Source organism: Emydura macquarii, unplaced genomic scaffold (assembly GCF_026122565.2).
Source record: "Emydura macquarii macquarii isolate MOO-44397 ecotype Brisbane River unplaced genomic scaffold, CSIRO-AGI_Emac_v2 contig_705, whole genome shotgun sequence".
In the NCBI taxonomy this organism is placed as follows: domain Eukaryota; kingdom Metazoa; phylum Chordata; order Testudines; family Chelidae; genus Emydura; species Emydura macquarii.
In genome coordinates, this window is record NW_027130842.1 from 16765969 (window position 1) to 16790384 (window position 24416).

Consider the following 24416-nt stretch of genomic DNA (forward strand, 5'->3'; position numbering starts at 1 on the left):
CTGGTCAAAATTTTTCAAATAAAAGTTTATTTTTGTTGGTTTTTTTTAAAAACGTCCTTTTATCAAACAAGAAAATTTTCATGAACATTTGTTGCTATTGATGAAATTTTTTTGTGACAAAAAATGTCCTTCTATTTGTTTCAAATTTTTACCTGTTTTTAGTAAATCCCCCTCATAATTATAATAATCATTTAACTCTTTTGATCATATTTTCAATAAAAGTTTCAGGGGAAAATTCAAAAAAAATTATGAAAAATATAAAAATGTGTCTATTTCAAGCCCTCCAAAGTGAAAGCAACTTTGACATGTTTTGCAAAACTCCTTTTTCATTTTTCTACCCACTCTAATTGTCATCATTCTTTTAATCAGTTGCAAAAAGTAAAATATTTTACTATAACAACAAGCTTTTTACACTGCAGTTGCTTAAACTTCAGGCTATGATTCTATACTTAGTTCAGTCACCTCTTTCAAACATTTCTTCAGGTGTTTTTAACATAATACAATGACTAAACGCAGAGCTAAGATGATCTTAGTGAGGCAATTGTTTTGTGTTTCATGTACATTTAAATAATTGCTGTTCCACCTTGTATGTTACGGATATAGGAGAGTGAAGTAGCAACCAATTGTACTAGCTGCTTATGATGATTTGTTACTTTAGCCTGCTGTGTTCAGTCCACCATTCCTCTGCAAATAAGTGTTGTTTTCCTTTAAAGTGCTGGGACTGGCATTGCTCAGCCGCTAGCAGAGGTGGTTTAGTCTATTCTTGTATTTCCAGACATGTTGGGAAGTGCTCCTAAGCAGGTGGTGTGACAGGGCAATTTCTAGTTGCCAACATAAAGGGCATTTACTCAGGCTGGGCTTCCCCCTTCTTTCTCCTAGGTGTTAATAAAAGATCTTAGTGAGACAGGGCTGGAGACTGCTGGCCAGTAGCCTTGCATGGGAGGAAAGCAGGAAAGGCAATTCCGTAAGTTTGTCTGCTTGGTGATGCTTTGATACTAAGAGTCCAGAGAAACAAATAGAGCACATTTTAGCAACTAGCAAGTGTTGGTGTCTCAGTTCTTGGGTAATCAACTTGAGCCACTTTAAAATGGTCTGATTTTCATGAGGTGGTGCTCAGCATTTTCTGAAACCAGGCCCCTTTATAGTATCTCAAACTGGGTAGCCAAAATTGGAGGTTCACATAGTCACTAGATATTTCTGAAAATGTGGGCTATGTTTCCTGCCTTGGAGAACATACAGTCTCTCGCTTGTAGAAGTGATAGAAAAAGTGAAGACCACAAACAGGAGGGAGGGTATGGGTTGAGGAAGAGCAATAGTTACAGTAATACAGTCATGTGGGGAATAAGTTCAGGCTATTGCTCTCTACAATAATTCAACTGCAAAAAATTAATTATATATATAAATATCCTTATAATAAATGCTTACATACATCAACTTCCTGGAGCAAGATTCCAAGGGGGAACGTTCTAAGGGGCAGCTCTCCTGCCTTTCTCTCCTCTCCTCTCCTCACAAAGGAGGAAGAATGGTCAAGGTTCAGGATAGATAGTCAAGAGACTTGGATTCTGTTTTGGCTCTACCACAAAATTACTATATAACCTTGAGCAAGTCACTTAGGCGAATATTTTCCCGAGTGGCCTCTGATTTTGAGAGCCTCTGGTTTTGGGTGCAAAAGCTGAGCTCTCTTGGACTGGACTTTCAGAACCGTTGATCATTCATACCTCCACTAGAAGTCACTGGGGGCTATGGATGCTCAGCATTGCTGAAAATTTGGCCCATGGTACCCCAAGTTCAGCACCAAAATTCAGAAGCTACTTTTGAAAAAATTGGTCTTAACCTTCTGTGCCTCAGTATCTCAGTGTGTTGTAAAATGAGGGTAATAGTACTTCATACCTCACAGGTGTGTGCTGATGCTAAATCGTTTATTTTTCATCAATGTCTATGAGATCCTTGGGTAGAACATTCTAGATGTGTTGTTTTATTATTTGTTTTATTAGTATTTTATTATATTAAACTGATTTATCTTGTGGTGTTTTTAAACCTTAAAAGCTGACTCTGTGGTGATCTTCATTTTGTGATGGTGGGGCAAGAGGGTACATGAGCCATTTTTTCCTAAAAATAAATGTAACAGCATAAATATAATAAATGTGCAATCAGACAGTGTACACAAATATGAGCACTAATACCATGATCTGCTTGTCTTGGCCAACACAAGTCAGAGTCTGAGAGTCTAGTCCTGTACGTTTTGACAATTATCCACCTTGCCTTATATAATCACAGATATAGGGACTGGATGATGGAACCAACCTGTATGTATCATTTATCATACCAGACCTAAAGAAGAGCTCTGTGGAGTGCGAAAGCTTGTCTCTTTCACCAACAGAAGATGGTCCAATAAAGGATACTATCTCACCCACCTTGTCTACCCTGTATGTTTCGTGTCGACTTTCCCAGATTTGTTTCCATTTTGTAGGAGGCAAGAATGATTCTGTTTCATCTCCCCTCATGAGCTGAATTGCCTGTGATGCCTACAATAAATTGCCAACTGATAATGGCCAGGCAGATGGCCAGCAGGGGTTACTGAAATCGTTGTGTCTCTTGCTTATTTATATCTTTAAAAAAAAATCAAACCTACAAATTATATATGTAGCTAGTCTATGTTAGCACTAGTGTGTTTCTGTCACTGTCATCCAGTTCCTCCTCCCCTCTCTCCTTCCATTTGTTTGTTATACCAGTTTATTGCATCTTGTCTTAAGATAACTTGTCTTAAAATGATCTATATGTGTGGAGCCTGCTGCCTGTGCACTGAAATTGATGGGGGCCTGGCTGCCTGTATTAAACCACAAAATTGATGCCTGAGATAGTAAGCCCCATGAAGCAGGGGCTATATCTGTCTATGAGTTAGTATTGCACCAAGCACAATGGGCTGGATCTTGGTGCTATGGTAAAAATAATAATGATGTTTCAAGGCTTGTGTGAGCCTGTTGAAAGTGTAGCTGAAATAAACTTTGTATGTTTGTGCAGAATGGAAAATATATCTTTTCGATATCAACCTAAATGATTCCAGTGTCATGGAATAGATTATTTTTGGCTTAAAAATCATAAGAATTTTAAAAAATAATAAAATGTGGTCTCTTTTTATTTCCCTTCTGGTTTTTGAGCCTTTAAGATTCATGTTTTCAAGCTTTTCTCCAAAACGAGGAGAGCTAGAAACTTCCTTGTTGTTTAAATAAAAATTGAGATTTTCCTGTGTTTGTATTAATCCTAAAACTGGGCCTTCAAGGAAGACCCCGAGTTGCAAGACTCGTGGTAAAATCATGACAGCACTGTTGTGGAAGAAACATATGTCTTAGGAACAGCAGCCAAATTATTAACTTTTTGCAGGAACACAAATTCTACTCTGGAACTAACCTGAAATACTGATTCTTATGGATACTGTGCCAAATTAGGTGGTGACTTACTCCAGTATTTCATGTCAGATGTAAACAGGCCAGAGAACAACTCTACATGCCAGGGGTGGCCAAACTTACTGACCCTCCCAGCCGCATAAAACAATCTTCAGAAGTTCAAGAGCTGAGGCATGCCTGCAGGAGCTCGGGGCTTCAGCCCTGTGATGGGGTGGTGAGGCTAGGGGCTCCTGCCCGTGGGGCATGCACCTGCCAGGACTCGTGGCTCCAGCCCCAAGACCTCTCCTCTGGGATCTATAAGATCCCTGATAGGTGCACAATGGGGTGAGGATTCTGCGAGCCACACTTTAACTGTAAAAAAGCCTCATGTGACTTGCGAGCCGCAGTTTAGCCACCCCGGTATATGCTATAGCAGTTTATTTTTCTGCTCTTTGGCATTCAGTGGAATTGCATAATTAGTGTAACTCTCCTACTATGGTGTGGGCAGGGTAGTCTGGCTGGAAAAGTTGCCTGAGCAGAGGCTTCCCTGTTTAACATTATTCATAGCTATGTCTGCCTAGAAATCACATGCAGAAGGTAAAGTAAGGGACTGTGTGTGAGGTGCCTGGGATGCAATGCAGTGCTCCAGTCCCTGGCTTGGTTGCAGAGCATTCCCGCACAGCTCCCGTCCCCCCTCCTCCTTGGTTGGTGTGATAAGAGCTCCTCCTCCTGTTACAGTCAGGGTTAACTCCTGATCACACACAGAGCCAAGAAAACAAAAACAGTTAACTTCAGGCGAATCAGCAGGGGCCTCTAGAATCTAGAAGCTCTCAGAATAGTAATGGCTGATTACAGCACATCTTTTGTTTAATAAACAATATATTTATACTTTGGTTTTAAAAAAAGGAAGAAAAGAGGGAAGCATATTTTGTCTCTGGCCAGCCAAATTTGGGATCTAGATAAACGAGGAGCTTTAAAAATATTTCCTTATCCATTTAGAGCCTTGCACTGGAGCTTGCTTAGGCTCCACATTGTCTGTTGTTGATTTTTGAAATTAAAAAAGGGCCATTAAATCCTTGCATAAACGTGCCGAGTTTTAATTTACAATATGAAAGCAAAAGAAGTGTCACAAGAATACGAAAGCCTTAACACTGTATGAAAAATGATTTTCAAAGGCTTTCCTGTTTGCTGATTCTATTGTGTTCATGTCATCATAATAACAATGCAGTCAGTTCTTGTGGAGAGTTTTTTACACCTTTAGTATTAATTAAATTAAATCCAACAAAACGAAGTTGACATTAAAGACAAAACGATGGAAAATTTTGAATGCTTTACTTTTCAAACAAATTCGTCATCGTCCAGTATTGTAGAGAAATGTAACAGAAAGGGCCTGATCCAAAACTCGTGGAAGTCTAGAGAAAGATTCCTCTTGATTTTGTTGGCCTTTGGCACAAGCCCTATTTAGAATGTATTACATCTTACTAAAAGCACCCGAAAAAAATTCAAGTAGCTACATGAGGACCCAGATCCTAAATACCTTTGAGGATCTGGGCCCAGAAAGCCCAGTGGAGAAGATTAAAGGTAACGAAAGCTTGGGGCTTCTGTGGGGTATGTCTACACTGCAATTTAAGCCCAGTGTTTGAATTTAGGCTCATGCCTAGCCTACCTTCCATTTACACACACATCTCACTAACTCAGGGCTCGGGTCCAGTATCCCAGGACCCTGTGGGGGTGGCGGGTCCGAGCCTGAGTCAAGCTGAGACTCAGGGCTTACGTTGCAGTGTAGATATATCCTGAGAGTTTGAGCTGCTAGTGAAGCCTGTGCATTGCATGGAGGTGTATTATAGGCCTTGGTCTGGCTCTCTGCTCAAGGATGAATTTCACCTTTTAATTTGTTTTCATACATTTTAGCTGATTCAAAAGTCATCTGAATGCTCTGGGCAGTCTTTCTTTCTTTCTTTCTTTCTTCTCTCTCTCTCTCTCTCTCTCTCTCTCTCTCCTGCAAATACAGTAAGTGGCTAAAATGAAATTGGAGATATTTGAGCAACTGTGGGTTCGGCACCTTTGGTCAAATGTTAACTTTAAAGGAAGGAAACGTCTTATACGCGACATTGTAAAATGAGAGCATCTGCTCTGTATTTTTAAAAAAGTTGGATTATAAAATGCTGTCACAAAAATGACTTCTTTTTGAGCTAGTTACCAGCAGACATATGAAGTCATTGCCCTACTTTCGTGTGTAATTATAGCAGTGAGTTTATTATGATTCTGTCAGAAGCTCTTTGGTATTTTGACCATGGCAATTCACACCGAGCTGAGATTTGGCCAGAAAGTTACTAAATTGTATAGTTTGGGTGGGAGGGATCTTAACCTCTCCTGAAGAACCCGGAAACCCACTACAGTATACATGGACCTAATTATTCTAATTGTATGAATGTTGGTATCTAAATGAACTCTTGGACATTGTATCAAATTCAAAGAAAGCACAGATATTCTGTTAGAAGATCACTTCCACCCAATCTTCTTCACTTCCATTTATACCATAATCAGGCGAAGGAGAGAGAGAAATCATCATGTTTCCATACGGTTCCGATTGAAAATAGATGAGAGCTAAGGCATTTCAAGTTAAATACTGCCACTATGCCCCTTAGCTCATGTCAGCAGGCCGACCAGTAAATGTTATCTGTAAAATCATATCCTCTTCTCAAATCCTTATAAGAGCCATGCACAGCAGGGTGATCTTAAAATGAAGGGCATCCTTAACTCAGGCTTTTATGGGATTAGATAAGAATTATTATGTTGTTTGAGTAATTAGTTTATCTTCTGTACCTAAATGCCCCCTTGCAGTTTGTCTTTTCTATGAGAAGCCCAGTCACAGTGCTATCTAGGCATTAAGGGCCTGATTTTCAGAGGTGCTGAGCACCCACAACTCCATTTAAAATCAGTGGAACTGCAAATACTCCCCACCACTGAAGAGCAGGCCCTTACAGTGTTATCCAGGTGCTACAGAAGGTATTTTGTTGACTTCCTTCATAATATTGTTGAGCCTCATTGGAGTGTTCCACAATATGGTTGCTGCATTTCACCCCCGTGTGCATGAAGTGATTGCTCCATGTATATTTGATTATTGTAATAAAACGTGTTATAAACAATATTACATATAGGATGCATGTTCCATTTTGACATATCTGGTCCTTCTTTGCTGGAGCAGCTGAGGAAAGAGGGAGCAGAGCTGTTTTGACTGCACCACCAGCCCAAATGTAGGATGGCTCACAGCGGCCTAGGGCATTGTGCTGCTTACTGTTTTTGGAACAGAAGGAGACGGTATGCCTGACAGCAGTGGATGAGCTATCCAGGGGAGGTCTGGACACCCTCTCCAGCGCAGCCACTTGGAGCTGTGGTGTGAGGCCATTACTGTAGCAGGATGTATGGGCTAGTGCTTTCCCAAGTGTCTGGTGGGATTCTGTCCTGCTGTTTGAAAGCAAGGAAGAGGTTCACCATACCCACTTCTCCCCACAACCTTTACGCAGGAGTCCTATGCAATGTACCAAGGGACCATTTCTGTTGGGCTATTTCAATAGCTACAAGATTGAACCTTTGGGAATGGAAAGCTATGCTGATTGACACCAGCAGAGGATCTGGTCTTTGCAGTCCATAAACTGGTACAGCAGTTAGATTTACTGAGGCAATTTAAGTCCCAGTGTTGCAAATTTAGGTCCTGATCCTGCTCTGTACAGGACCTCTGATTTCAGTGGGGCTCCGCGTGGGTGCACAGATCCTCCTGTGCAGAATCAGCTGCAGGATGGGGCCCTTCAAAAGCATCATTCCATTCCAGTGAACAGCCGGAAGCATAGTCATGTTCTCTGAGAAATGAAGAGTGTTTATTTGAATTGATGAATGCTGACTATTAATTCAGCAGACACCCATCCTAGACTCTTGAGTTTCCATTCAACAATTAAATTTACACTCTCATAATTGATGATTTAATATTTTTGTCTGTAATTTTCCTGTATTATGCTATTATAAGCTTGTGTGTGTGTGTCTGTGTGTGTGCGTGAGTATGTACGTACGTACGTATGTAGCTAGATTATTCTGATATTTTGGAAATTAAACTGAATCAGAAAAAAGTGGGAAAGGTCAGAGGAGAAGGTAAATGTTTTTTAAGACTAATTTCTGTTTAAAGCACTAAGATGACATGGTTAATTTCAGCTGCATATTGAGGCCTCTAACATGGCTTCATTGGTTAACTTAGGTTCATGCTAATTATAAGAGAGACCTGTCATGGCAGGCTTTATCTTGGTTAAATTGTATAGGAAGAATCCGAACATCTCTAATGTGAGAAGGAAGAACCCATAATACCCTTTATTCCCTCTGCAATCAGTAGCAGAGAAGAAACATTCAAGTTAAATTATGTTCCTAGTTCTCATGAATTAGGGAGTCTGGAATGTTGTTAAAGGGGTTGTTGATGCAGAAGTGGGCCTGACTCCACTGAAATAAGTAGAATTAAGAATTTATCCCAGAGAGTCTGGTAGCCTTTGAGGTGAGGGGCAGGGGAAAGTGATTTGAGAAAAGCAAATTGTATGTACAGGGACCTCAAGGTTTGTTTATTCTTTCTGTAGTGGAATTCTGGATACCACATACAACATGATTTTTGTTAGTTTCAAAGGTATCTGTTGCCTTCCAAAAAGGCCTGACAGTTGGGAGAATTCTGAATTGCTTGACAGCCATAATAAAACGAGTCCAGCTGTTCTTGAGAGCTGCATGATATTATGCCGAAAATTACTATTTTGTAGATCTTATTCAGAATTTAAATGTGACATTGTTTATTTTGCAGTATTAGTTAATTGAGTCTCTTGTAAAACACTTGTTAACACTGTGTACAGTCATGGTAATGTTGCATTTGTTTGGAATCTCTTTAGGTTGTGCTGGTAAGATGGAATGAACCATTCCAGAAACTGGCAACCTGCGATGCAGATGGAGGAATATTTGTTTGGATTCAGTACGAAGGCAGATGGTCTGTGGAGCTTGTGAATGATCGCGGGGCACAGGTTGGTATGATCATTTTCTCTTTAGTCAAGAAAAGTCAAGTCGTAAAAGGCTCAAAATGACAAAGATGAAAATGCAAAGTGCAATCTTCCTTTTTAAAAATATTTCTTTATTGAAATGATGTTACAGGGAGTGTCATAGAGATTCCTGCTGCATTGAGCTGCTTGGGTTTAATAAACAAGATGAAATTTGCCATGAGGCAGAGGTCCAGGACAAGATTTATGCTGTACTTAAGACCTCAAAACAAGGTTTAAGTAGGACTTAAGTGAGGATTGAGTGGCCCACTGGTGACTTTCACCCAGAGGAAGCATGATAAAGGAGTATCTAGTTAACAATATCAAGAATTGTTTTTTAAACTCTTGTTATTGGTTCTCAGTGTATTAGTGAGTTCTTCACTGGTGCACAGTATGAAATTGCTCAATCCCGCATAGTTACCATCAGGAACTCTTCTGATTACCATTGCCAGGTGATACAAAATGCATTATTCTAAGCAAGTTTTATGGCACCTTTATATTAATCCCATGTTAAACGTCTCCATAATAAATCATATATAAAATGGGTATAGCAATACTTGCAAGGCTAACTTTACATTGGAAAAGCACTTTGAGATCTTGAGATGAAAGGTAGCATGAAAATGCTACAATTAATATTGTTGCTTATTCATTGCTGGGGAACATCCATGAAACACAAAGGTGCTATAAGAGAAGAAATTAGCACATTTACATTGTACCAAAACTTCATAAAAACCTGTACCACACTCTAACTGTTTAGCCTTTTGGCTAAAGTATCTTCATTTGGTACTATACAATAGTGTCTTAATTATAATAACTTGGAAATTATTGCATGATTAATGTCTAATATCTTACTTATGTGTGTGTTAAGGTGAGCGACTTTACATGGAGCCATGATGGGACTCAAGCGCTCATCTCCTATAGGGACGGATTTGTGCTGGTTGGTTCAGTCAGTGGACAGAGACATTGGTCTTCGGAGATTAACTTGGAGAGTCAGATCACCTGTGGCATATGGACTCCAGATGATCAGCAGGTAATGGCACTTATAGAAGGGAAATTAATACCTTTATTAATGTTTTATGAAATAACATATCAAAAAGTCAACATAGACAGTAGAATTAGCACACTGTAAGAACAGTTTCCCTCAGAACTGAGACTAACTAGGGCCCACCTAAATATTATGAGAATTTAGCTCTAAAGGTCTTTCCCATGCACTAGACGAAAGCATTGAACAATGTGAATTCTAAATTACTATGTCACCCAGGCTATTTTTCAGTCTTGTATACTGAAACATTTGGGCCTCATTTCAAAATTAGTCCTATGAAAATTTGCATGCAAAAAGGATACGTGCTGTTGTGCACCTAATGTGTTTGTGCAATTATCTCAGTGATTCAGGTGAATTGAGATAAGGCATGTGCAAACAGGCAGTTACTTATCTAACTGGTCATTTGAACTTGCAGTTGCCCAGTTTGCACAAGCAGTAAAAGAAGTGACCATGTCCATGAATTGTGCATTAGTAGTACATTTGCATTTGCATCTTTGCACAAGCAAATGGACCCACCACATTTTGACAAAAAGGCTGAGAGAGATGAGGGCCTGAAGCAACCAATCTCCTTTTAAAAATAAGGAAAAGATTTCTTAAAGCAGGAAATTCACCTTGCTGAGCTTTGAAAAAATGGTTGTAAAATTCTCCAATACTGCTTTCCTAATTCAGCATAATACGTTGGTCACAGTCTCCATTATAGTGGGCACTGAGGTAGCCGTTTGGTTTTCATTTGCAATTTATCCAATGGCCTTTCACCATTCAACTCGTGTCCTTACTTGAACAGTCTTTTCTTCCACAACATTCATCCTTATTATAGTTAATATGTTTGTCGTATGTCACTGAGAGAGAGGATGGGGACAGATTACCTTGTGCCAATAGAAGTTGCATTTTATCAGGATTGGGTCATTTTATTTATGTGCTTTGTAATTTTGTAAAAAAAGTGCCAAATCCAGGCTCTAGGTGCCTGTGATATAAATTTAGAATATAAATCCATACAAAACATAACACTCCATGAAAAGCTACTTAGGGAATTGTTAATGGGATATAATAATAATAATAAATAAATACTTTGTATTTCCACAGCACTAGTTTATAATCTCAAAGTGCTTTGCAAAGTGTAATGAATTAATTATCACAACACCACTCTTGTGAAGCAGATAGTTTTATATTCCCTTATAGAAGCTGAGGAAACTGAAAAAAAAAAGCATTAAATGATTTGCTTGAGGTCAGTGGAAACAAACAAGCAGTAGATCTATCAGCTCCCAGTCCTATGCTTTATTTCCTGACTAAACCATCCTCTCCAGGGGGTCTTTCACCTTTGCTTCATTGCCTTAAACTCTGGTCACCCTTGAGTTTTTAACTTGAGTTAATTGATTGCCAGCTAATTCAAATTAGCTATCATGTTTGTACATTCCAGGGCACAAATATTTGTGGTGTGCCAAGACCAGCATGTACAAATGTGTAAGCTAGAAATAAGTCAGTTTGAATTAAAAATCTTTACTGTTGGCAAATACTTTGATAGTAATCGAAAATTGACATTGTATGAATTCTGTTGTGTAATCTGACATTTTCCACTCATCCTCCATGTTTGCACATTTAGCTGACGCTGTGCATATTTGCACGCATTATCCAAAGACAGTGTGCAGATGAGGGTAGCTTTCAGTATGCACTCAGACATAATACTCTATCCACGTAAAGGGACTGGGATTACATCAAGTCCAAAGGAATGAGACTGAGACCTGATGATTACTAAGGACATGAACAGACTATGCACTTATGTAATAAGCACTGAGAGAGAATGGACTGTATTTATGTTACACACAGATGTGCATGTACAGGACTGGATTGTGATTTCTCACTAGTTTAAATTCTTGTGTAACCTCACTGAGTTCAGTAGAGTTATGCCTGATTTATACCCATGAAATGAGATCAGAATCAAGCCCGCAGTATATTCTATTCTACAGTAGCTTTAGGATCTTCTCTGTTACCTCCTAGGGCCATTTGGTAATACAGCAAACAGCAGGTAAATGTCAAATTTTGATTTTATATTTTCCCTATTTTCTTGATGTTTCACACCTGATATTCATGAAAATTGATAATGAAGGCATCCCTAGAAGACATTTCCCAAAATGATACCGTGACCTTTAATACAGTGCACTGTAAAGGTTAAATGTCCATGGTGGTTTATCTTTTGGTTTAATTTTTCTACTTGCCCTTAGTGAAGTTTTAGTGTGCCCCCCCCCCATTTCCCCACACCACCTCCGTTTTCCTTTCTTTTCTATGCTACAACTGCAAAATGTTTTTTTTAAGTTTTTAACAGAGAAGGGAGGAAACCTGAATATTTGTCTGACACCAAAGGAAATGTGTTAGTTCCATGCTGTAGCAAATATATATAAATATAGGGGTTCCATTTAATTTTCTGGAAGGGGGAATCTGCCCCAATACTTTTGCAGATGGGAAGATTCTACATTTTGATGTATTACATGTTTGCCTCACTTCTTCCCTAGTTTGCCCTTTAATCTATTCTCCTTCCCTCTCCTGCTCTCATACATGTCCTCCTCTCTTCCTCCAGTTCAGTTCCACTCTTCTGTCCCCCAATCAATTCATCACCAACAGTCAATGATAACTTGTCCTATTGCCCCCTCACCCTGGATTACCAGCAGCTCACTTGTCTTCTCCCCCACCCCTACTAGTTTTTCCTCATTGGAAAAGATAAAGAAACTCTCTTCCCTCTCTGCAAGGCTGTCTTCCTGCAGCAGCCACCCAGAGCAGCTCTTACTAGTGCTACTGTCTTATCTATCTATTTTAGGGCTACTCTATGCTAGAAAATTAGATCAATCCAGCTATGTCGCTCAGGGGAGTGAAAAATCCACATCTCTGTGTTACATAGTTAAGCTGACCAATATGCCAGTGTAGACAGCGCTAGGTCGATGGAAGAATTCTTCTGTCAATTTAGCTATCACCTTTTGGGGAGGTGGATTACCTACACCAATGGGAGAACCCCTCTTTTCAGCATAGGTAGTGTCTACACTGAAGCAGTGCAGCTATAGCATTTCAAGTGTTGACTAGCCCATCGGCTTTAATACAGCCACCAGTTGCAGTAGTATCTGAGTGCCTGCTGCGTAAAATCAATAGCAATAGCGAAGTCCCTAGTGGACTTCATGGAGTCTCTGGCACTTCTTCTTTTTTTGGGATCGAAACACCGCCCGAAGTAAGGTTTTAGGCTACTTGGTTTTTTGTGTTTTTGTTGAGGTGGCAGGGGTTGGAAATAGAAGAGGATGTTCATATTGTGAGTGTCACAACTTTCTCAAAAAGGAAAGTTTTGCAACGTTTCCTAAACACAGTCAGACTGGATGTGTCTGATTTCCTCTGGAAGATTATTCCATAGCCTGATTCCCTCAGCCAAGAATGCTTTATCCCAGCTCTGACGTGTCCTGGGCTTTGCAATCTGCATCATGCCAGAGGAGCACAGCTGTTGCAGTGGGTCACAGATTAAAATTTGTTCTTTAATGTATCTGGGGCTTGATCCAGAAATTGCTTTGAAAATTATGACCAAAACGTAAACTGGCAGTCAAAGTTGCCTGGGAACTAATGATAGGACTTGAGCACGGACCTGATGGTCTCACAGTGACTTGACCTATGGAGAAAGTGGGCAGATATATTCTGTACAAGCTTGGAGCCCATGCATTATTTTCACTTTTCAGCTTCAGATACTGAGAGTTACAGTAATCCAAAGATGGAGATGACAAATGCCTGGACCACTGCAGTCAGCGCCTCGTCCTGGAGGAAAGGATCAGTTTTCTTAGCAAGCTGGAGGGGAAAGAAAGCGTTTTTGGAAACTGGTACTACCTGGTCATCCACATTTAACAAAGAGTCAAAAAGGACCCCCCAGGTTTCACACCACATTGATGAATGAGGGCTGTATGCCTTCACTGGAAAGTGGAGACAGTGTCCTGGCCAGTTTTCAACCAGCATCTCTTCAGTCGTGCCTGGGATTAGCTTGAGCCAGCTGGTCTTCATCCAGTAACTAATTTCCTGAAGGATTTCTAATGTTATAGTAATGGCCGTGGTTGCATCAATTGAGAATGAGATATGTAGCTGAGTGTCATCAGCATGGGCAACTAAGGCTCCCTACCATCTCTCTATCTCTACCAGTGGTCTCATGTTGATATTGAACAGAAGTCAGGATAATATGGATCTCTGGGGGCCTTCGGAAAGGAGGAGCTGTTATCCCTCACCACTCTTGGAGTTCTGCTGGAGAGGAACAATAGGAGTCACGGCAGTGCCAGACAATCTACTCCTCCTTTGTCAGTAGTAGTATCTTGTGGTCCACTATGTTAAAGGTTGCAGAGAGGCCCAGCAGCATGAGCATGAAGATCTTACTTGTGTCTATCGCCGTGAGGCAGTCATTTTTTAGTGGCACTAGAGCGATCTCTGTGGTCTGCCCTGGTCTGAACCTTTATTGTGAGGCACCCCGGATGCTGGCTGATGCCACATATTGTTGGAGCGTGGTGGTTACTACTTTCTCAGTTATTTTGCCCAGGAACAGGAGTTTGGAGGTAGGATGATAGTTGGAGAGATCTCCAGGTTCATGTTTTGGCTTCCTGAAGATTGGGGAAACTATTGCGTTTTTTTTTTTAAATAGATGTGCTTCTCTGAAGGAGGCACTGACTATTTCCTTTAGTAGTGGGCATAGTTGGTCTTCACTGGCTTTTACCAGCCAGGGAGGAACATAGATTGGTTTATATGTTGTGGCTTTAATGTTTTTCAAGGCATCTTGATCTCTGTGATGAGTGAGGAGGCCAAATTTAGTCAGGGGTGGTGAGATCAATAATACAATCTGATTGGGGTGGAAAATTCTTTTCCAGTTAGCTTCATATGTATTCGTTGATCTTATCAATGAAGTATGCTGACAGTTCTTCGCAAGTCAGTGCTTGGATCTGGTGTATGGACTATACAGTCTGGGATGGTTACCAGTTACACTGTGCGAAATAGCTCTGCTGGCCGAGATTCTTCTGTATTGACTGTGGAGGAGTGGAAGGCTCATTTTGCCTCCTGTTCTCCAATGGCAAAGTTCTGTAGGCTTGTTTGTGCTGCTGTGGAATGATTCAGAATGTGGTATGTGTCACTGGCAGTCTTAATTTTCTGTGTGTGCACTTCATCTGCTGTAGTTCATCTGTGAACCATGGTGATCTTCCCAGTTGGTGTGGGGGAAGGGGATGGTTTGAGGTCAAGGCATCGATGGTAGTGGATATCAGATGACTGTACTATTGTACTAACTCATCGGCACCTTGGTCTTGTAATTGGATGGCTTGTTCTCCTTGCACAAGTTGAAAATCTTATGAGTTCAGGAGTTTTTAAGGGCAGACCAACTTTGGTTGCTTACTGCCCTGATGAGAAGGGGCTTTGCCCCCACTCCACATGGCATTATTCGTTTTGGTCCATGAGGTGGGATGCTCCAATGAGGGGCTGAGAGAACAAATGGGAGGAAGGCTGAAAAATGTGATCCCCATGATTATCCATTGAACTGAAAAGCCCTGCTATTGAGAATTGATTAATGTTTGTGAAGCACGTGGGAGATGAAAAATGACATAGGATTATGTGGTATGACTGTCCCACTTGAAGTGATAACCGTTCAAATGTCATTCTCTTTAGAACATTAGAGGAATTGATCACATTTCTTACTGGTAACTGATTCCTGAAGCAGCAGTTTTGCATCACTACAGTAAATGCAAGAAATCAGGGTTTACAACCCACCTCTAGATTCCTGTGCCCTGGCTGTTGGAATCTAAAGTCCCAGATCCTCAAAGGTTTGTAGGTGCCTAATTCCCATTGATTTCATTGGGAGTTATGTGCCTAAATATCTTTGAGGATTTGGGCCTAAGTGCTTAACAGAGGTTACAAGCATGGGGCCCGCTCCTACAAACCCTTGTTACTGGACTTAGTACTTACTACTGCATAGAGCCTCATCAGCTCCATGGGACTACTCATGATAGTAAGCGCTGTATACTCGGTAGTGAGACTTTGCAGGATTGGATCCTGTGTCTGGAGAGCAGCATGATCTGCTACTGTTTACTTCAGCTCCTATTGACTGAATCATTCAGGGGTATGACCTCATGGGTTCTTGGAATTGGCTGCTTTCCTGCTTCCTCAGAGTCCTGTGAAGTCCTTTTTTGGTACGAGGGAGAATCTGAGTGATAATGATAGTGCAAGAATGGAAAGGGAATTTGAAATGATGGACAGCATAGAGGAGTCCTAGCTTCTGTCCTGAGACACATCTCAGTTACTTTCCACAGAACCCAATAGTCCAGCAGCATCTTTTTATTTTTGATTGCAAAGAAGGGATGCCTGAGCTAAGTAGAATGTGTGAATTGCCAAATAAGAGCACCCTTTTCAAGTTTTTTTTTCTTCCCTTTGTTTACTATGCCTAGTCTAAGTTTTAAGGTTTTTAAGATTGTAAAAGCAAAAATAAATTTTGGGGACCTCTATTAAGCCCTTATATCATGCAAAATACACCTCCTAACACTATGTTTCCAGCCCCAAACAGTGTGTCCCAACTCCTTCTTCCCTGAGCTCTGTCAGATGCTAATCACGTCCCCCTATCAACTTGAACCCTTCTCAGGAAAACTCTTTTGGCATTAGTCCTTGTTAAAATTTATTGTTAAAATCCGTCTACAGAAAAGGAATTATTTTAATAGTTGATGATAAGAAAGCTATTATCTTGTTACCTGGAACGATACACTTGTAGATGTGATTATAAAATCATGTTCATAATACTTTTTGGACATGTATAGAAGTTTATCTCTAGATACTAGAGCTGGGAGAAGGATTTGACACATCTATTAATGGCAGGGAGGTGCTGCATTGCCAGAGGGATGGACAAGAACTGCACATGGGGCTCAGTTCTTTCACTTATGACTGTTTAACGCTGGTGTAACTCCATTGACTTCAGTGGGGTTACTACTGGGCTCTGCTGGTGTGTGTGAGAGAAGAATCAGACCTACTATCTTCAATACAGTGAAGTTCTGTTGAAAATGAATTAATTTGTTTAAATTCCTGGAACAGGCCATATTATGTTGTTGCAGCGAATATCCCAAGACATGCTATTAACAACCTACAATTATTCCCTGCATTACCCCAGTGGAGAAAATTATTAAACTTTTTTTGACAGTCATAAGATCTCCTGTCAAGTTTCTCCTTTCCTACTAATAGCTTTTCCTTGCAGAGATTCAAGGGCTTGTTAATATTCTGTTTGACCTGGGGATGTGGACAATGTGGTTGATGTGAAACATCACAGTGTACTTTCTTCAGTTTGAAATGAAAATACGTAGGCAATTAACTCATTTAGATTTCAGTCCAGCAAATATTACCAGGCATATTTCTTACCACCACGTGTAGTTTCATTGCTGTACCATAGGCAGCAGTAAAGATGTACAGGATTGGGTTCTTGGTTATACCTCAATTGGCCATTTATATCTGTATAACTATTGTTACCAGTGGTGCAGAAAATAAGCAAAGCATTTGGACCATTGGTAGTTTGCAGTGCAAGCCCATGTTGGACATTTGAGGGGGAGAGGTAGAGGGATATACTGATTAACCAGTGAGACCAATATTACCTAATGTAAAATTGAATGGTCTCAGCCATTCAGAGTTCAGGAGTGCTGTACATCTGCTAACTTGCATCTCTGCTGTAGTTTTCAGTAACCACACAGTAAACCTATCCTTACATTCTCATTCACTATTGTCCCCAGGACTTGCCTTCCCTATTTGCGTAGCAACGATGGCTGCTTCAGCATCATTTTTTGTTTCATCCAGCTAACAGAGGCAAACATGAAATTCTAAATCATATCTTAAACATCTTGAATTTCAGAATGGAATCTGGGACGCAGAAAGGAATTAGCATTAAGAAAAATTCTCCTTTCTAGGCACTGATGCAGATCAGATGGGATCTGTATACATTCTGTGTCCTATATGTCTGTAGTAGGATCAGTCCCCCATTGTGCTGGGTGCTGTACGGAGATATAGCATGACATGATCCTGGCCCAAAAGCATTTACAAGCTAAATAGATAAGTCAGACAAAGAATACTAGATGACAACATATAATCAAAATGTTAAAATTACACAACTTTACTAAATGATTTGTGTCCCTGCTCAGGGTCTCTGAATATCAGGCCCAAGGCTTCTCAAGTTTGGCACTCAGAAACTGAGGCACCCCTGTGATTGGACACTTGGAAAAGGTACATCAGAGGGTTAGAGCATCTTAGTTCTGTAGTGCCTTGCTGAGCCTGCTGACCTTCTCTCCCCTGAAGCTCTAAAAGCACTTATTGCCTCCAGCGCATTAGATTTTTTTCATATTATTTATACTACAGTAATACCTAGAGGCCTCAGCCAAGATCAGGGCTCCTTTTTAGGCATTGTACAAACACACAGTGAGAGAGAGATTCCTGCACCAATTTAGTACAAAGAATACGGTGCCGAGGCCAGATATTCCTTCTATTTGGGGAGCAGGTGCTGCAGATTTAGGCCCTGATTCTGCAACTGACTGCGTCCAGGAACCTGCTTGCACCCCAAGAGTGCCCTGTTGACTTCAGTGAGTCTATACATTGCAGGATTTGTGCCTTAGAAATCTAGGTTCAGGTCCTCCTAAATGAGTACAGGCTTAAAACCTGCAGAATCAACATCTCTTATTAGCTGAAGGTTTCACAGTCCTTCAAATATCTGAGGTTGATCTATAATAATAAAACATGAAGGTGCAGAAGCCGTGGATATGGGGTTGCTCCTCTAATGTGCTGAGTGCCTCCTGGGAAACTGTCAGACAGCCTTGTAACCTTGATTTATGAGTTCCCAGTTAATAGTTTAAAGATAAAGAATAGAACCAAACTGAACTATTTAAGGTTTGAGCCCCCGGGGCAGTTACAGATAATTTAATTTAGTGGAGGACTGCGAATGACACGAGTGATAAAATTAAAGACTTTATTTAAAATGAAATAATTGGTTAAGGCAAACAGATCTTACCGTATAACCATATGTTGCATTTATACTCACATTTCAAGGTGAAATGGTGCGTCCAGGGATGATGTGTTCCTGGATGAGAAGAATGAGTGTATAATACTTTCTCTAACAGTACCTTGATAGTGAATGAGTGTGCGCTAATCTAAAATCAGTGCACTACCCTTTTTATAATCACTTATAATAATATTACTGAATTAATTGAGCCTACCTTTTACCATATCTTTATTTACGCTGTCATGTTTAATCTTCTGTACCCCAAATATCTTCTATTTCTTTATTGGCTATTAATATCAAACATCTTTCTCATTCGCATTTGCATCAGTGCAAATTCTGCAGTTACCAATATTCCAAAACATTCCCAAATTCCCCTATAACATCTGCTAAAACCAGTTAAAAAGAAAAACCTATTTACTACATGATCCAAAGTTATGCCTTACGTCATTTCTATTAATACCTCTTATTGACTCACGCTAAAAACTTAGCTTTAGCTAATAGGAAGTCTAAGTTTTGGGTCTAAAGGCCTGTTCCCTCCTTGAATTTCAGCACATTTTCAATTACCATAAGCGAACTTTGCCCTATAGGGTACACCTTCAGCTCCCATTGAGTTTAATGGAAGTTGAAGATACTCAGCACCACATAGAACTGGGCCCACAGCTATCAACTCACTAACAAGCAGCACACTCAAGTCATAACCTATTCAGTATTGCCAACCACAAGAGATCAAAAATCATGAGATTGGCTCAGAATCATGACATTTTAAAAACATCATCAAACCAGGTTTTTAGATTGTCTGTTTACTTTTTAACCCCCCTCTATTATTCTGGCTGTGTGTAATAATTTCATATTGAAAAGTCCATCTTAAACGCACACAAAAAAGTATTCCTCTCCCTGGCTGCTCAGAGGGGGACTCGACTTACCCTCTCCTCATCCCTATGAGAGGAGAATTCACCTGCCATCCATTTCCTATGACAGTCTTGACTCCCCCTCCTCCCCTGGCTTGCTGCCCCCTGGGCTTCTCCCCTTCACTGGACCCACTAACACCACCTCACCAACTCCCCCCTCCTCTGACACGCTTCCCATCCCCCCACTGCTAAGGCTTCTCCTCTACCCAGATCCCAAATAGAGAAGATCAAAAGTAGTGGGAGATCCTGGACCCAACAGCAGCTTTTCTCTGACTCCCCTCTCCAGCCTGGACTCACTCACTCTCTGCTATAGGGCCATACATGAAGACAAGGCTCAATGGCAGGTGCAGGTCTGTGTCCTTAGCCCCAAGGCAGCTGCACAAAGCTCTGCCATGTGCCCAGCCCTGGAAATCACAGGGCTAGAGGAGCTTCTTGTGTCATCACGACAGCTCCTCTTGCAGGCACCAAACCCCTGTGACTTGCAATCAATTGGCTATGTTGCATTTCCATGGCTACTTGGAGGGTACTCCGCCTACCTACCACTATCCCAGTTTGAGGACTTGCCATCCATCCCCTCCATCTCCCTCCATCTCCCACCACCTCACCATCATCTGCTCCCCCGAGCCTCCTTCCTGGCCCCACACCACCTGCACCCCGTTTCCTTGTCACCCCTAAACCTGCCTCCTGCGCCCCCAATGACTGCTCCCCCTCACTCTCTACATTCACTTTTCACAGAAGTACTTTCTGAGACGTAAGGATGGCATTGTATGCGCTACTCTTGGCAGCGGCGCTGACTTCAGAGCTGGGCGGCCAGAGAGCGGCGGCTGCTGGCCGAGAGCCCAGCGGTGCTGGGGCTATGAACTGCTGAGCCTCAGCACCTCTGGGCTTGGCAGCTCATAGCTCCTGCACCTCTGGGCTCCTGGCCAGCAGCCGCCGCTCTCCGGTTGCCCAGGCCAGGCTGCACAGGAAAGAGTTTCTGAACCTGGGGCCTTCCCCGGCCATACACCCCCTGACCACTGTGTCCACGAAAAAGGGGAATCCAGAGGCTGGCCCACTGGCTCCGCAGGACGAGCCCTGCTGCCTGTGCCTCTCTGCCAGGATGGCAGCTCTGCCACCACTGCCCGGCTGGCCAGGGGCTCCAGCCCTGGGCTCACCCACACTCACCCCTGCTCCCACAGCCCAGGCCTGCCAGCTTCCAGCACCCAAACAGTGCCACTCTGACCACGTGCCCTGAGCAGTTGCCCGCATGGCCTGCCCCTAAGGCCGGCCCTGACAGTAGAAAAAGACATCTGAGATTTGACAGGTCGATCACAAGATCATGAGTGAGGCTTAATTTTACTTGAAAATCGCATCTCTCACAATAAGTTTGCAAGAGTTGGCATGTCTGTCTAGGGATCAGCCTGCCGAGAGGAGTGACCTCAGTCCCCCACTCAGCTCCCTGAAATACCTTGTTATACTTTAGTTTTGTGGAGCGGAATCTGACAGATAAATCTGTCCCTGGGCATGGTGTAAACTCCCAGGGTTTCTCCCACTGCACTGGTCTTGGATCTCAACACCTTCACATATAGCACACAGATTGCAATTGCTGCTTCTTCATCAAGGAAGGAGCTGTTTTGGACTTAATCTGAACTAAGGACAAGTAGCTTTGACATAGCTGAAGAAATCTAGTTTAGAAATAATGGAGTTCAAAGTGTTTGAAAATTATGCACCACACTTGGTCCATTATGCTGTTTCCCCCTAACTCTTCATTTACACACTGTACTGACATGCTCCAGACATATGGATTGTGTTTCCATTTACCATATCACTAGTTATTAGTCAGGTGCTGTAGCAGCAGCGTGATTCAGGTACTTGTTACTACTGTAGTGTTTGCATTTATCAAGTTTAATTATGCATATGCATCTAACTGTGTGAAAAAAAGTCTTGAAGATGCGCCTCTAATGAGCTGACAGAATGATGAAAGGCAGCTATGTACATGTCGTAGTGGCAGTGATGGGGGAATTTACCCTAATTATGTTAGATATGCGCGGGGGGGGGGGGGTGGAGGTGGAGGAAAGGGGATGAAAAATTGCAAGATGTAAGAGCTGAAAGTGTAAGCAACAGATTTGGTCTTTCTTTATTAAAATATCCCACACCTCCTACTATAGGTCTTTAAAGGCTTATATAAAGCAGCTTTTAAAAATGCCAGGAAATATCCATATTTTTGACTCTGCACATGCAAATATCCCCTATCAAAATTTTGAATGCATCCCACCTCCCAATGTGCTTATTGTACATATGATGATTAGAAATGCTCAAAATTTCAGTGAAGACGTAATCTTCAAGAAGGCGCAACAATACATTTCCATTGATAGGTACAATGCACAAATCACTCAGAGAAAATGGCAGCAAAATTTTCATGGCATTTAGGAAGTGTTATTAATCAACTAGACAGTTTATTCATTCCACAAGGAATGCAGTGGTTAAATTACATATAAAAGGGATCATGTGTTTTGTGCTGCATAATGGAGCAGAAAACTGGTAGCAGTACCATCAAAAAAGCAAATAGACAACAGGAAAAGTACACATCCGTTGGCTTTCAAGTTCTTTTATTTAGAAAAACTATCAGATAAACACTGCACAATTTAAATATCTTAACATTTTGGACTATTTTATAAGCGTTTCAAGCTTTCATGGCAGGCTTGTCATTAAAATTAATGGCCTCCGTTTGTTCGAGCTAAGAGTTTTATGAATGTTTAATATATTAATGCAGTCCTTTCTAGACAAAATGTGAGTTTTTTAGATACACTTAGAATGTTTAAAGGCTTTTGGTTAGACTTGGCTATTCTTGATATATATATTTATAAATGTGGGAAACAAGTAACATTTTGTTTTTGTTCTTTGCTCACTCACTTGACTGTTAAGTCACCATATAACAATGTCAAAGCTTTATGGAGCTTTATAGCATTAAGGAAGTGATGCTAGTTTAGTAAATGTTGTTTGGCTTCTCTCTCTCTCTCTTATTTTTAACTGGATTATTTGAAGATGCATGATGCACTTATTCCAGAAGTAACAGGTTTTTCAGTGCTTTCTTGTGTCCCTTTGTGTTTGTTCCCTGGTCTTTCCTTTGTCTTTTTGTATCAAGTGAATGCTGTTGCACCATTTGCTGAGCACACAGCTTTCGAGGATAAGGATAGTAGAGGATGGGAGAGCTCAGAGCACAATGCCGCTTTGCAGCCAAGAACTGAGAGTTCATTCTGTGTTGTGTGCAATGAGCAGCCACAGCATCAGTTTGATAGCACAGCAGATGCTTCCCTAGGGCTCACCTCTGTCCTCAAGGGACTTTCTAGTCTTAGTAAAGACTAAACACATTCTACTCAGGCCCTCTATGGTTCCTCTGTGGCTTTAAGAGCTCTTGCCCTTCTGTTTGGAATTTTTTTGTGGAGGCCTTTGACGAAGACCCTGAACTGGGCTTTATTCAGAGGAGAGCCAGTGCAGGAATTCGGGAGACCAGATCGCAAGTGTGAAAAATCAGGACGGGGGGGATGACAGGTAATAGGCACCTATATAAGAAAAAGCCCAGAATATCGGACTGTCTGTATAAAATCAGGCCATCTGGTCACCCTAACAGGGATTAGAGTGTGGGAGAGAACTGAGCCTTTTGTGGAAAAGTTGCCTATCACAATCCTGTGGGTTCAGTTTGAGAGGAAGCACTGGAACTGTTTTAGAGGGCTTCTGTTCTTCCCTGCAGTTTTGAGGAGGCAGGATGAGACTATTAGGTGTCATTGCCCCAGAGTGGTTCACCAGGATAAATGTTCATTCTGTGTGGACTGTAGGACGTCACCTGTCAGCACAATTTGATGTGCTGCTTGTGTCTCTGTGCTCCAGCCTAAAGTGGATATCAGCAGCAAACCTTGGAAATCGCTTCTGCCCTTGGTTGACCATAACCCAGATTTATTAAGTTCTGGGTACTCTGCCAATCCCTCCCTTTTACACAGGCATTTGGGGAAGCTCCTTTCACATAAAATCAGTAGCAATGGTGAAGTCACCAGTGGATTTCATGGAGTCTGTGGCACATCTCTGTTTTGGGGGCTAAAGCTCTGCTTGGGTTAGGGGTCTTGTTGATTTTTTAAAAGATTTTTTAAAAAGATTTTATTTATTTTTCTTTTTGTTGGTGGGCAGGAGGGAGTGTCCGCATTGAGCAAGTCATTCTTATGGTGAAAAAGCTTCCTTAAAGACAAAAGGTTTTGCAGCGTTTCTCAAATGGCCAGACTCCGGATGTGTCTGATGAACTCCTCTTGGAGTTGTTCCATAGCTACATCACTTTGACCACGAATGCTTTATCCCATCTCTCACGCACTTCGTTGTGGGCTTTGTGATCTGCATGGTCCCTGAGGAACATAGCTGTCATGATGGTTCATAGATCAACGTTCAGTCTTTGATGTAGGTGGGGCTTGACCCATTCATTCCTTTGAAAATGATGTTCTATACCTTAAACTGGCATTGGAAGCTGACTGGGAGCCATGGAGGGGCTTGAGTGGACGCCTGATATGCTCACAAGAGGCTGACCCTTGGCAGTCACGCAGGCAGCCACATACTGTACCAGCTAGAGTCTGTGCAGCATCTTCATATTCAGCTTCAGATGCAGTGAATCACAGTAATCCAGCCTGGAGGTGGTGAATGAGTGGATCAGTGTGGCCAGGCCCCCATCTGAGGGGAAGGGATGACGTTTGCCAGCAAGGTAGAAGTGAAATAAGGGATTTTCAATGCTGGTGCTTCCTGGTCATCCAGGCTTAGTGAGGAGTCAGACCGGATCTTGAGGCTTCGCATCGCTTTGATGAATGGGGGCTGGCTGCCTTCACTGTAAGATGGAGACAAGATCTCAGCTAGCTGTTCAAAACTGTTTTCCATTCCGACTGTCATCACTTGCCTGGTCCATCTTAAGGTCGCGGATGTTCACCCAGAGCTGATTTCTTGTCAGCATTCTGACATTTTAGTAGCGGTGGTGGTTGCATCAGTTGAGAAGGAATGATTCCTTCC

General features: G+C 41.6%; 1 protein-coding gene across 2 annotated transcripts in view; it reads left to right on the forward strand.

Moving 5' to 3' along the window:
• TULP4 (TUB like protein 4) overlaps positions 1-24416 on the forward strand; it is a 245722-nt gene that overhangs the window by 151025 nt on the left and 70281 nt on the right. For both annotated transcript variants that reach the window (XM_067542484.1, XM_067542486.1), the window contains 2 exons: positions 8300-8428; positions 9309-9470. In XM_067542484.1, coding sequence (XP_067398585.1) covers positions 8300-8428; positions 9309-9470 — 291 coding nt within the window. The remainder of the gene's footprint in view (positions 1-8299; positions 8429-9308; positions 9471-24416) is intronic.